Source organism: Benincasa hispida, chromosome 8 (assembly GCF_009727055.1).
Source record: "Benincasa hispida cultivar B227 chromosome 8, ASM972705v1, whole genome shotgun sequence".
Classification (NCBI taxonomy): Eukaryota; Viridiplantae; Streptophyta; class Magnoliopsida; order Cucurbitales; family Cucurbitaceae; genus Benincasa; species Benincasa hispida.
In genome coordinates, this window is record NC_052356.1 from 60,722,777 (window position 1) to 60,734,729 (window position 11,953).

The following is an 11,953-nucleotide window of genomic DNA, read 5'->3' on the forward strand; positions in this document are numbered from 1 at the left end:
TGCTATTAGTAAAATGCTTTTACTTGATAGCCTTTTTGTGAGATCTATCCGAATGAATTATCAAATTGTTTTTTGGAAAACCAAATTCCTTTTATCTCACAGTTACCGTAACCATTTTAAAAACCTCCCACTCAATTTGGTTTTTAAAGAAAAAAGATAATTAATATATAATTAATCTATCATAAATAAATATGATAACCAACTTATCATATTATATTTTTAACATATAGTTTTAATATTTAATCATATGAAACATATAAACCATAATTCTTTTTCTATGTTATGGTATTTAATATAAATCATATTTATATTAATTCCTCCAATTAATGTATATAATACATTATNATATAATTTAATTAATTTAATTATATCACATATAATTAAATTAATTTAATTATATCACATATAATTAAATTTCCTCTTGTTAATTTGAACACTTCAAACTAACCCAAAATCTGATTATCAACTTGAATCCATTGAGTTACGAAAGGGACCTTATAGACCTGTAGCTTGAAGCTCCAACGGTATGTGAATAACTGGCTAAACTCTTTAATCACGAGATCCACTATCCGTTAATTGTTAGTCACTCCACTAAAGACCGACAGTTGCACTCTTCGCACTACATATATGTTTTTGTGTCCATTAGGTATAACCAGTTAACAGCGTAATGATCTTTCACAAATCGCTCGTAAGTATGGCTGGGCCAATCTACCGTTTTTCTCATGTAATTACATCTAATTCCTTAAGTACCATTGATTCCTCTAATGAACAATAATTCATAGTCATACTATGACCGAATCCTCTCTTCCCAAGAGAGAGTGTGGCCACTATGTTCAAGACCCGGAATCAGTCCTTAAGGGAGGAATTTATCTACTTACTCCTACTTCGGGGAATGAGTGAATTCCGTCTTGTGTAGCTGAGTTTCCAGATCCCAATCAGACAAATCCCCAAAATGGTAGGCTTATTGAGTTGCCAATCTGGTCATTCTCACCCATAAAAATCAAAGGACCGCCCTCATGAGCAGGAGTTCCCAACTCACTCAGGATAAGGTCATGTAATCTATGGTCATCCTAGTAAAATGTAAGTCTCAATTATCAATGGTTTTATATAAAGAGACTAATCATTTTGTGGTCCGGTCTTATACAAACTCTTTGTATAGGATACCCCCGCTCGCATGTCTCAACATGAATGGTCAGAATCAAATCATTTGTAGCACTTTACAATACTTGTAACATCTACAAAGCGGATCGTATCCGTAGTGTCACCAGGATAAGGTATCCCTCCTTTGTCCTTATACTACAGACCATTTAGGTTATTACTTAAGGCATGATCCACTTGCATGTCTCCACATACATGCTTAAGTTACATAAAATAACCTCGGATCTTATAAAATAACACTTATTTTATTAATAACAATATGTTTACAAGGTGTTTACAAACTACAAGACTACCAAGAGAATTAGGACACCAATCCCAACACTCAGGCTTTAGATTGAAGTGTGGACTTCAAACTAAAGAGAATTTGGAGTTGTTTTGAGAGTTTGAATGGGGAAGAATTTTTTGGATTTGGAACTTCAGAATAATGGATGCCTAAAACTTCATTTGATCTTCAACCCTCATTATAAAGCCTCAATCCATGCAGATTGAACTGAATTTGATGTTGCCACTTCAAATTCCAATTAACTTGGTGGCATGAGGTAGATTTCAAAGTGGGAAAATCCCAATTTGTCCATTTTGCATTTTGAACCCAATTTTAACTTCTTAATTTGATTAATTGAAACGACTCAATAAAAACTGAATATCAAATTCAATTTAAATTAAAAAAGTTTTATAATTTTGAATTTCCAAATTCAAAATTCAATTAATCAATTTATTGATTTTAAATATAAATTCAAAATTGAAATTGGATAATTTATTAAACTAGTTTAATTAATTTAATTTAATGTCAAATATTAAATTAACATAACACCTTATCTAATATTTAAATCATATTTAAATATTATCAACTCTCTAAAACCGAAATGTTTAATTCTTAATTAAATATTAATTATATCACCACATACATGCTTAAGTTACAACGACAATCAGGGATCTTAGTTTATTGGTTTGTGGTAAAGCAAATAAAATATCTCATGTTTCATAGACGACAGTGAAGAAAATATCATATATTATTACATCACAAGCATTTGTTCAATACAGTGTTTACAAATTACAGGACCCAGCGAGAGTTTAGGGCATCATCCCCAACACTAGTAGGGACATATTGGATGCATAGTGGGTGAATGATTAGGTTATGCATGCATTAGTTGGACCAAATTTCTAAGGAGGAGGTGGCCAACTCTGAGGTGGACACCTTAACAAATTAAGTGGCAGCATAGCATGAAGTTGACTAAGTGTCAAAGCTTGAGGTGGTACCTTAGGAAGTTAAGTAGCAGCATAACATGAATTTGACTAAGTGTCGAAGCTGGAGGTGGCAAGGTGAAGTTTCACCTTAGTTGGACACTTAAACATTTGAAGGTGGAGCTGAGAGCATGCATGGAGATGTGTGTTGGCTCATGCATGACGAGGCCACTTGGTGTCTAGGTGTCATGCTTGGAGGAAGAGTTGGAATGACAAAGATGATCCTTGAAGCCTATAAATAGGATGTTGGAACAAAGGGAATCACACACCTATTTGGTGATAAGTAATATTTGCTAAGTAAATTTAGAGGAAAGGAAGAGTTGTACTTGTAGGTGACACTCAAGCACCCCCAAGTGTCCAATTATAGGTACATGCATCCAATGTGAGAGTTCATGCATCCAATTGAGGGTTCAGACATCCAACTTAAGCAGGTTAGGTGCCCAAAACTTTGGTCAGGCGTTGGCCATACTGTTTAGGCGTTGAGAAGAGTTACTAGGCAGCCAACTGGTGTTGTGGAAGTGTTGTGGAAGATTCCCTGTGTCCATAATTGTTCTGAGTTGTTTCGAGGCCTAGTTTCATGTTTGTTGGAGTTGGTAAGCTAAAATTAGGGCCATGAAGGTAGTCTAAGGTTATTCTCCTTAAACATGAGATTCTAAGTTAATTTGGGTCAATATAGGCTCGAGATCCAAGAAGGAATCAGGGAGCTAGAAGGCTTGGAAAGAGAGGAATTCTTACTGACAAACGGTGAGTGTTCCTTCTTTTAGATATTGTTGTGAAATTCCATACATGTACATATCTGTAGCTTGTATGGTGGTAAAGATGCACTGCATAGGATGGTCAAAGGATTTGTAGATCCAGAATCTGAGCCTGTGGTGGAACTTCACACAGGATAGTTAAAAGACATATGGATTTAGATTCTTAGCTTGTGGCAAAACTTTCACATGATGTGTTGGGGTTTGTGCCCTAAAGTTTCGTGTCCTGTAGTTTGTAAACAACTTTGTAAGAACGCTTGTGATGTATAATATATAAGACATTTACTTCACTTCTTGACTTTGCACATTTAGATTTTTTATTTTACCACAAACCAATAAACTTAATATCCCTGGTTGTCTTTATGTAACTTAAGCATGTGTGTAGTGACATACAAGTGGATCATGACAACCAAAATAGTTTTTAGTATATGGATATAGGAGGGAAACCTTATCCTGGTAATACTACGGACGCGACCCACTATGTGGAATTGTTACAAGTGTTGTGACTTGTCATAGATGATCTGATCTCGATCATTCGTGTAGCGGACATGCGAGCGGTGACGTCCTATACAAAGAGTTTGTATAAGACCTGACCTCGAAGTGTTAACGTCTCGTCATATAACTCCGTTCATGACTGAGACTTCACTTCACTAGGATGACCATAGGTAACATGACTTCAATCCTGAGTGAGTTGGGAACTCCTGCCATTGAGGGCGGTCCTTTGATTTGCATGGGTGCGAGTGACCAGAGCGTTGATTCAAACCTACCACTTTGGGAATTCTTCTGATTTAAGAGTTGGGAACTCAGCTTCACAAGATGGAGTTCACTCCTTCCCCAAAGTAGGGGTAAGAAAATAAATTGTTCTCTTAAGGGCTGATCTCGGGGCTTGAACGATGTGGTGCCACACACCTTCTCATGGCTCGAGAGGTGTTCACACATAGTAGGACTATGTTGTATTGTTCATTAAAGAGATTAGTGGTACTTAAGGAGTAAGATGTAACTATAGGGGCAAAACGATAAAATTGACCTACTGTAATTACGAGCATCTATGAAGGGTCATCGTATTGATGATTGGTTATATCCAATGGACATAAAAATATATCTATGGTAAGAAGAGTTCAACTGTCGGTCTTTAGTAGAATGTCTGACAGTTAACGGATGGTGGATATCATGGCTAAAGAGTTTATTCGGCTATTCACATATCGTTGAAGCTTCGAGCCATAGGTCCATAAGGTCCCCTTGGTAGCTTGGATACAAGTTGAGAATCAGTTTTTAGGTCAGTTTAAAATGTTCAAATTGACAAGAGGGAGTTAGATTATATATGATATAATTAAACTAGTTAATTATATATGATATAATTAAATTTATGTATGAGATACATTAATTTGGAGGAAATTGGATATAAATATGATTTATATCTAGTGGAGGAAAAATACTATGATTAGTATATGATATTAATTCATAAGTTATGAATACGATATTAATTCATAATTAATGAATATGATGTGATCATATTTATTGTCTATTAATTGGATGGTTAAAAGGGTAATGAGACGACGTCTCTTCTGTTTTAATAACAAATGAGTAAGTTGAAAGATCACTTTGAGATGCATAAATAGCTCACAGTGTGTTAAGCATGGTATGCGTGGATATTGTGTTGAAGTGTGTCATTGCTTAGAAAATTTGTGCCTGTACGATAGTGCCTGAACGATCACTTACCTATACGATAGTGCTAAGCGATCATTTAACGATTACACCTGCACACGCTATTTATTAAATGATCGTTTACCTTTTCCTAAACGATCGTTTAACGCCCGATATTTACTAAACGATCGTATAGACGATCGCTTAGTTTTTTTACACGATCGTTTAGACGATCACTTACCTTTTTCCTATACGATCGTATACTTCACCTAAACGATCAAGAATTTTGTCTATATGATAGATGAGCCTATTTCCCACTTGCTTGATCGTTGTATACAATCTCTCTTCCTCCTTCCTTCTACCAAATTCGAACAAAAGCCTACCCTTTGGATTCTCACTTCAAGAATACTGAGAGCTCTGAGTGGTGGTGTCATCTCCGTTTTCTTCTATTCGTGTGGAGACTGTTTGAGGTAGACGATTGAGTTTTGCTGAGCAATAGCTTACCATCTCAACAAAAGTGAGATTTGCTGTGAAGAAGAAGTCTTCAATTGGTATGATCTCTCGATCTCTTATTTACTATTCTTTGAGCATGTCAATATTTTAGCATTGTGAATACATTTTAGTATGTTTGAATGTATATGTGGAAATTCTGTTACAATGAACTGGAAAGATCCACTTCCACTCGTAGGTACTCTTGAATAAGAGTTCCTTCATGATGGTCAAGGCGTCAAAGGACCTAATTCCTGAGCCTGTGGGTGGGATCTTTTGTGGGGTGGTCAGAGGATCGACGGGTCTGGGTTTTGAGCCCACAAGAGGTAGATCTATGTACACATAGAAAGAGACAAAGAGAGATATGATTAACTATCTATTGTGTGAGTAGGATTAATGGAAAACAAATGCGAGCAAGATTGACGTTCGAGAAAGAACCTTGTTGCATTTTATTGATGCACTGTTATTGAACCATTTATTATTAGGGGTTATAAGAGACCTTGTAAGATGTTTACCACTCACTCGACTTTTAGCTCGTTCTTTTCTTTTATGTTTTCTTTCGCAAGTAGTAGAAAGAGTTCTGGTTGTTGTTGAAGTCGAGGTTTGCCACAGGCTTACTTCGTTTTCGGGGCATGATTAACTTGGGGCGACTATGACACTCATAGTTTCCTTTTGAGCTAAAGTGCTCTTGATAAATGAGTAATTTAGGCACCTTTAAAGGAACTCAACCTGTAATGTCTTTCACGTGACCCGTGTGGGCAAGTCAAAACGAAGCAGTTTCTCTGGAAAAGGTTTCTTCTCCATTTGCTAAGAAAATAAAATGGATAATAAGAAATGAGGCTAGTTTTCCTTTTTTTCATGTTATTGCCACTTTGAATCTAGGAAGTTTAATTTTTTACCACTCGAGCTAGAGTGGGGGAAAATGGATTAAGGGCCTTATAAATCTATTATGAGTCTTGCTTAGGCTTAGATAGGAGGGTTTATAACTCACTTATGCATGAATAGATTTGAAGAACTTTTTTTTTAAAAAAAAAAATTACTTCATTTGATTGTTTGTTTTTGGATTACATTGTTGATTGCATGCGTGATCTTATTAGACTATTAAAATGAGAATAACGAGCTGTACAATCAAACAAACATATTTTGTGCATGATTGTATGTTTCTGCCTTGCTTGGGACGATCAAGAATTAAGTTGGGGGTGTTTGATAACACCATAAAAGTACTATTTTCCTAGCTTAATTCGGGCTCGTTCGTGGATTTTATCTATTTATTATGCTATTTTGTAGGCATTGAGCAACTAAACAGTAGAATAGACCATCGGAGCCAAAACAGGACAAAATGAGCCAAAACAGAGCTCCGTAGCATCAATTGTGAAGAAAGGAAGAAAATGAACATATTGCCCCTATAGAGCGTATCAACTCTACCCCTTACGTTGTGCTTTATGCTTGAAGGATGAGAGCAGCTTTTCATGGAGTGTAGCTGCGCTCTGGAATTTGACAGACATGGAAAGAAACACGCGTGCGCCTGAGCACAACGTACAACACTGTGACGCTCGAGGGCTACACTGTGACAACAAAAAGCTAGTGTAGCTATGCTACTCTTTAGCGTAGTGATGCTTGGCCATTTATATAAAAGATTTTTTTCTCAATTTAGGTCATTCTATGCTTGATTTTTCAGCCACCAACTTCATTCTCTCTGTATTTTCCCCTTCCCATACTTTATTTCTTTTAGTTTTCCATTTATTTACATTAGGAACTTCAACTTGGCACATGAGTGGCTAAGGTAAGTGCTTCTAGCTTAGGATTAAGTTGGAACTCATTTTGATTTAGTTGTGAGAACTTGTAATTAATGGTTTGGTGCTGTTTTCTATGAATTCTTGATGTATTTTCATATTTATGCTTAGAATTTATTTTACCTTGATCACCCATGGCATTTTCTTTGCTTTGATAGAGAGAAATATGTCTATGTGTTAATCTCAATTATGGCACAAATTAGAACATGCTTGTGAATAATTTGTAGGTTATTTATGATAATCTATTTGCTACATTGCATGACTAATTGTTCAAGAATCACATCATTAGTAATTTGAGGCCTTTCCTATTGCTAATGACCTTGGCTAGATTGCCTAGGCTTAATGTGGTGTTTTAATTGATCAGATCTCTAATGAAATCGATTAATTAATCATCTAGACTAATTAAGGAATTGTTAGTTCATTAGGATGTTGGGTTTGATCATTAGTCTAGCCAACGAGCCAAGAATAGTTGAGCATGCAAACAATCTCTTGAGTTCGACGAACAACCAAACTAATGAGTGGATTCCAAATTTGATTAGTGAGGGTTTGTGGGCGACGACGAATTTTCTCACTATCAAGAGTGCATAATCAAATCAAGTATGAATCAATTGATTGAAGAGAGGTTCGATTATACCTCTTGTATCTTGATATATACAATGATTTATGTTTCTCATATGGAATAATGATGTGTATGATATATACTCATATACTCCAATTTGAGTATTGATTTACATCACATAATGATAAATATATAATGTGCATTGTATTATCCTACAATGGCAATAGATACATAAATATATACTCGTATTTATCAATATATGCACATTTGGATATAGTTGTACTATATTATATAATAATGCTAGGAAAATTATTTTAAATGACAAAACTGCTAAAAATATTTATAAATAATAGTAAAATATCACAGTATATTTGCGATAAACCCCGATAGACTACTATTTATGTCTATCACAGTCTATCGCAAATAAATAGTGAAATTTTGCTACATTTGTAAATATTTTCCTAAATTTGAAAACAACCCTATTATCTATTACATTTTCTATTCTATGCATATATTTAAATTTCTTACACTACTGTATTAGTTAGTTATATACATATAATTTAAAATAATTTAACTAATATTTATCTGCCTTTTTGGATTAAGTATAATAAGAACGTTAAATATTTTTTAAAATTAGTTAACCGAACAACAATAATACAGGTTTTAATATAAAATTATTTGCAATATTAATAAAAATAACTAACAAATAATAAATAAATGAGAATTTCTCCTATGAGACTCGATCTCCAAACAGAAATTCCTCGACCCTGACTTCAATCTCTCGAAACGGAAAATAGGGCGGTGCAGGGGTGGGAAGTGCATTCCCGACCCCACCTTGTCTCACTGTGATTCCTATATCATACTTTTTGGCACTTGAGAATTTGGATGAACTTTCAATTAAGTTTTCAATAAGTAGTTGTTATTGGTGAGTTTAGATTGACCAAATTTTAACTTGAAACGTTAAATTTAATAACTGATAAGTTGCAAAGTAATTTTAGTGGCCACATATATAAACTTACGTTTATTTCGAGCTACAATAAGCAAAATCATTGATAGAGCTAAAATTTGATGGAATAAAGAAAACATCGACAAAGTTGAAAATCTTATATAATAGGAAAGTTAGTATAAATTGAGTTGTTAAATAGTCTATACATGTAGTTCCCCTTCATAACATTTCTCTCTAATTATAATCCTAATAACAAGTTTTTGTTTAGCTTTTTTTTCTTTAGGACAAACCCTGACATGGTATAACTTTTTTTTTTTTTTTTTTTGAGTAAAAAGGAATTTTATTAAATCTAAGTGTATAAATTAAGATATGGTCATTTACAGGTAGATTTTGAATCCACGTGGGATAGAAATCTATCCAAATTTCATCAATTCCTAATCTTCTAGCTTTTTTTTTTTTAACAATAATATTAGTTAAACTATTTATATTTCTGGAGATTTAAGTAAAAATTTCCACGACACGATATAACTAGAGTATTAACTTTCCCACATTTTTACGTATTTGAGTCCTACACCAATATAAAAAAGTGAATAAATTTTTTTATTATATCGTAAAAAATATATCCACGTAACATAAAAAAAATGTCATTATCATAAATAGACATAAGTAATAAACATTTTATCTTACCTAAAAAGGGTTAAATGTTAGTTTATTAGTTAATTTTTTTTAATCAATATCCACATTTTTATTGATATTTTTCATGACATTTTTGTAAAAGGAAGGCATCGTCGTCCCAATCAACGTTTTAAACCTAGGTTAGTATTTTAATATACGGACGATTACAATTGGTTAATGGCATAAACGGCAGGGTATTTTGGTAAATCAACTCGCAGCTAAAGACCCACCAAGAAAAAACCCTAATTCTCCCTTCATATAAATTTTGGCCGACAGTCATTTACCCTTCTCCTTGCACGAAGGATTTCAGCAGGCGGCAAAATCTCGCTAGAGCTCCACAAAGCGGAAACTACTTCGCTCATCTTTTCGTAAACATGGTGAGTAGATCTAATCTGTTTCTAGCTTCCTGGTTGGTTTCTTCATTTGCGGTTCTTGGTTTTTTCAATTACCAAAGTCAATGGTGGTTGTTCTAGTGTTGATTTGTGAAGAACTGTTACCTTGAATGTTATATTGAGATTTTCCCACCTCGGTTCCAGAATTTGACGCAAATAGAGAAGTATGAAATCCAAAATATGAGTATCGTCCTCATTATCCAGGATTAAGCTACGTTGTTTGGTTTGCCTGAAGACTGTTCTACTTGTTTTGAAATCTAGGGCTCCAGTCAGTGGTTGGATTTAGTAGGTTGGGAGTAAATTCGAGCTTTTAAGCTGTTTGCTTTGCAGTCTCTTGTTTATAATGTGTACTTCTACTTTGTTTGTTCGGCAGAGTCAGAGAAGACCTATAATTATTTCTGGGTTTTTGTTTATTTGCGTTTTTTGCTATATGGTTCTTCTTAACGTTAAGTGGTTACCTAGTGGCTTGCGTGAAGTTAGAAAGTTATCAGCATATTATAATCTCTTGAATATAGGAATCTTTACTTTGCTTTTGTTTTTGTTCTGGATTCCATAGTCTGGCTCAAGGAGGAAGACCAGGGAACCCAAGGAAGAAACTGTGACTCTTGGTCCTTCAGTGAGGGAAGGCGAGCATGTGTTTGGGGTGGCTCATATTTTTGCTTCATTTAACGATACATTTATTGTAAGTGGGAAGATGTATATAATTTTGGTTGCTCGTTCGGTAACAGAATGATGACTTTGTTGTTTCAATCGCAGCATGTGACGGATCTTTCTGGGAGGGAAACTCTTGTCCGCATTACAGGTGAATCAATTTAATATGTTTCTGCCTTTTTTTTTGGTACTTGTAAATTGAAATGCTTGAAACTGTAAATCTGGGATTTCTTCTTCTCCATTTCTTGGTTTTTGTTCCTACCACTATGTATTTTCATTGATCAATCAACCTAAGTAAACATTAGTAAAAAACTGTTGAAAACCATTAATTCAAGGTCTAGCAGCTTAGTACTTCAACCTTCATCTGCACGATGAAGTAGGAAGAGCTTTTGCATTAATTAATATGATGTATGGTATTAGATTGTTTATAACTGTCTGTCCTCACTTCAGGACTCTCTAATGGAGTGGAGGTTGTAGATTTTTTTTTTTTTTGGGGGTGGAGGGAGTCAGTGCCCCTTTTTATGTCTCCTTTGTCATGTATATCTGGGTTTGGAAGTGGACCTTTATTGAAAATAGTGTTATGCTATATTTTGTCGTCTTCTTCTTCTTCTACTACTTATTATTAGTTTTTTTTTTGGAAAGTGTCGAATTTGGAAAGTGTAATTCCGTTTTTTAATGAATGTAGGTGGTATGAAGGTGAAAGCTGACAGGGATGAGTCCTCCCCATACGCAGCTATGCTTGCAGCACAGGATGTTTCTCAGAGATGCAAGGTTATATTCCCTTTTAATATCATTTCTTAATCACCCTTTCCCTCATTTTTATGGATCGTAATCTTTTATGCTTGACTGACTCTGAAGGTTTCCTTTGGAACTTATAAAATCCCATTTTCCTTATTTCATTTGTCCTGTCCGTCAGTTTTTTTTTACATATCGTCACTGAACATTACTTCTATGTGGCCATATTTCTCACAAAACAGGAACTCGGTATTACTGCCCTTCATATTAAACTTCGTGCTACTGGAGGAAACAAGACCAAAACACCTGGCCCAGGTGCCCAGTCTGCACTTCGTGCTCTTGCTCGTTCTGGAATGAGAATTGGACGCATAGGTGATTCGCTTTTCTCTCTAGCGTCGATGAATTCAGATCAAATACACCCACACACAATACATAAACGTTGCACATTCACTACTTAACTTTTAAACTGCATCTAACCGCATGCTCTCATAGATGTCAATCTAATTCTTATCCACCTTTTTTGATATGTGTTCCAGAGGATGTGACTCCAATTCCAACAGATAGCACTCGCAGAAAGGGTGGAAGAAGAGGAAGAAGGCTGTAATCTTGCTCCTGGATTCCTCCTGTTATGGGCTATGTCAGTGGTTTCTCTATGGTTCTGATGCTCCTTAAGCTTTGCTGCCTTAGTTTTTCAGAACTCCAACTTGGTTTTTATTATTGTTTTGTCAGGGATGTTTCGTCTTCGATTTTGTTTTTTGTAGAACCGAGACTATGAAAGAGGAATTTTTGGCTTTAGTTTAACAAATCAATACATTATTATTGAAAGAATGGTGGTCCGATGTTGCAAATCCCATGATTTATTTAACGTATTGTGTCGAGTTGATTTGGCTGATGGCTATATCAAGTTGAATTCAAAA

At 34.8% G+C, this 11,953-nt stretch overlaps 1 protein-coding gene across 1 annotated transcript; it reads left to right on the top strand.

Annotated features, from left to right (window-relative positions):
• Positions 1-9,479: 9,479 nt before the first annotated feature.
• LOC120082556 (40S ribosomal protein S14-2-like) lies at positions 9,480-11,953 on the top strand. The gene is made up of 6 exons (XM_039037785.1): positions 9,480-9,635; positions 10,207-10,332; positions 10,407-10,452; positions 10,987-11,072; positions 11,279-11,408; positions 11,573-11,953. Exons 1-6 carry the CDS (start codon positions 9,633-9,635, stop codon positions 11,638-11,640), a joined length of 459 nt encoding a protein of 152 aa, XP_038893713.1. The 5' UTR covers positions 9,480-9,632; the 3' UTR covers positions 11,641-11,953.

Excerpts from the sequence above, each read along its gene's own strand:
- LOC120082556 (XM_039037785.1), top strand. Across the intron at positions 10,453-10,986 it reads AACTCTTGTCCGCATTACAG|GTGGTATGAAGGTGAAAGCT; the intron begins GTGAATCAATTT and ends TAATGAATGTAG. Across the intron at positions 11,409-11,572 it reads AATGAGAATTGGACGCATAG|AGGATGTGACTCCAATTCCA; the intron begins GTGATTCGCTTT and ends TATGTGTTCCAG.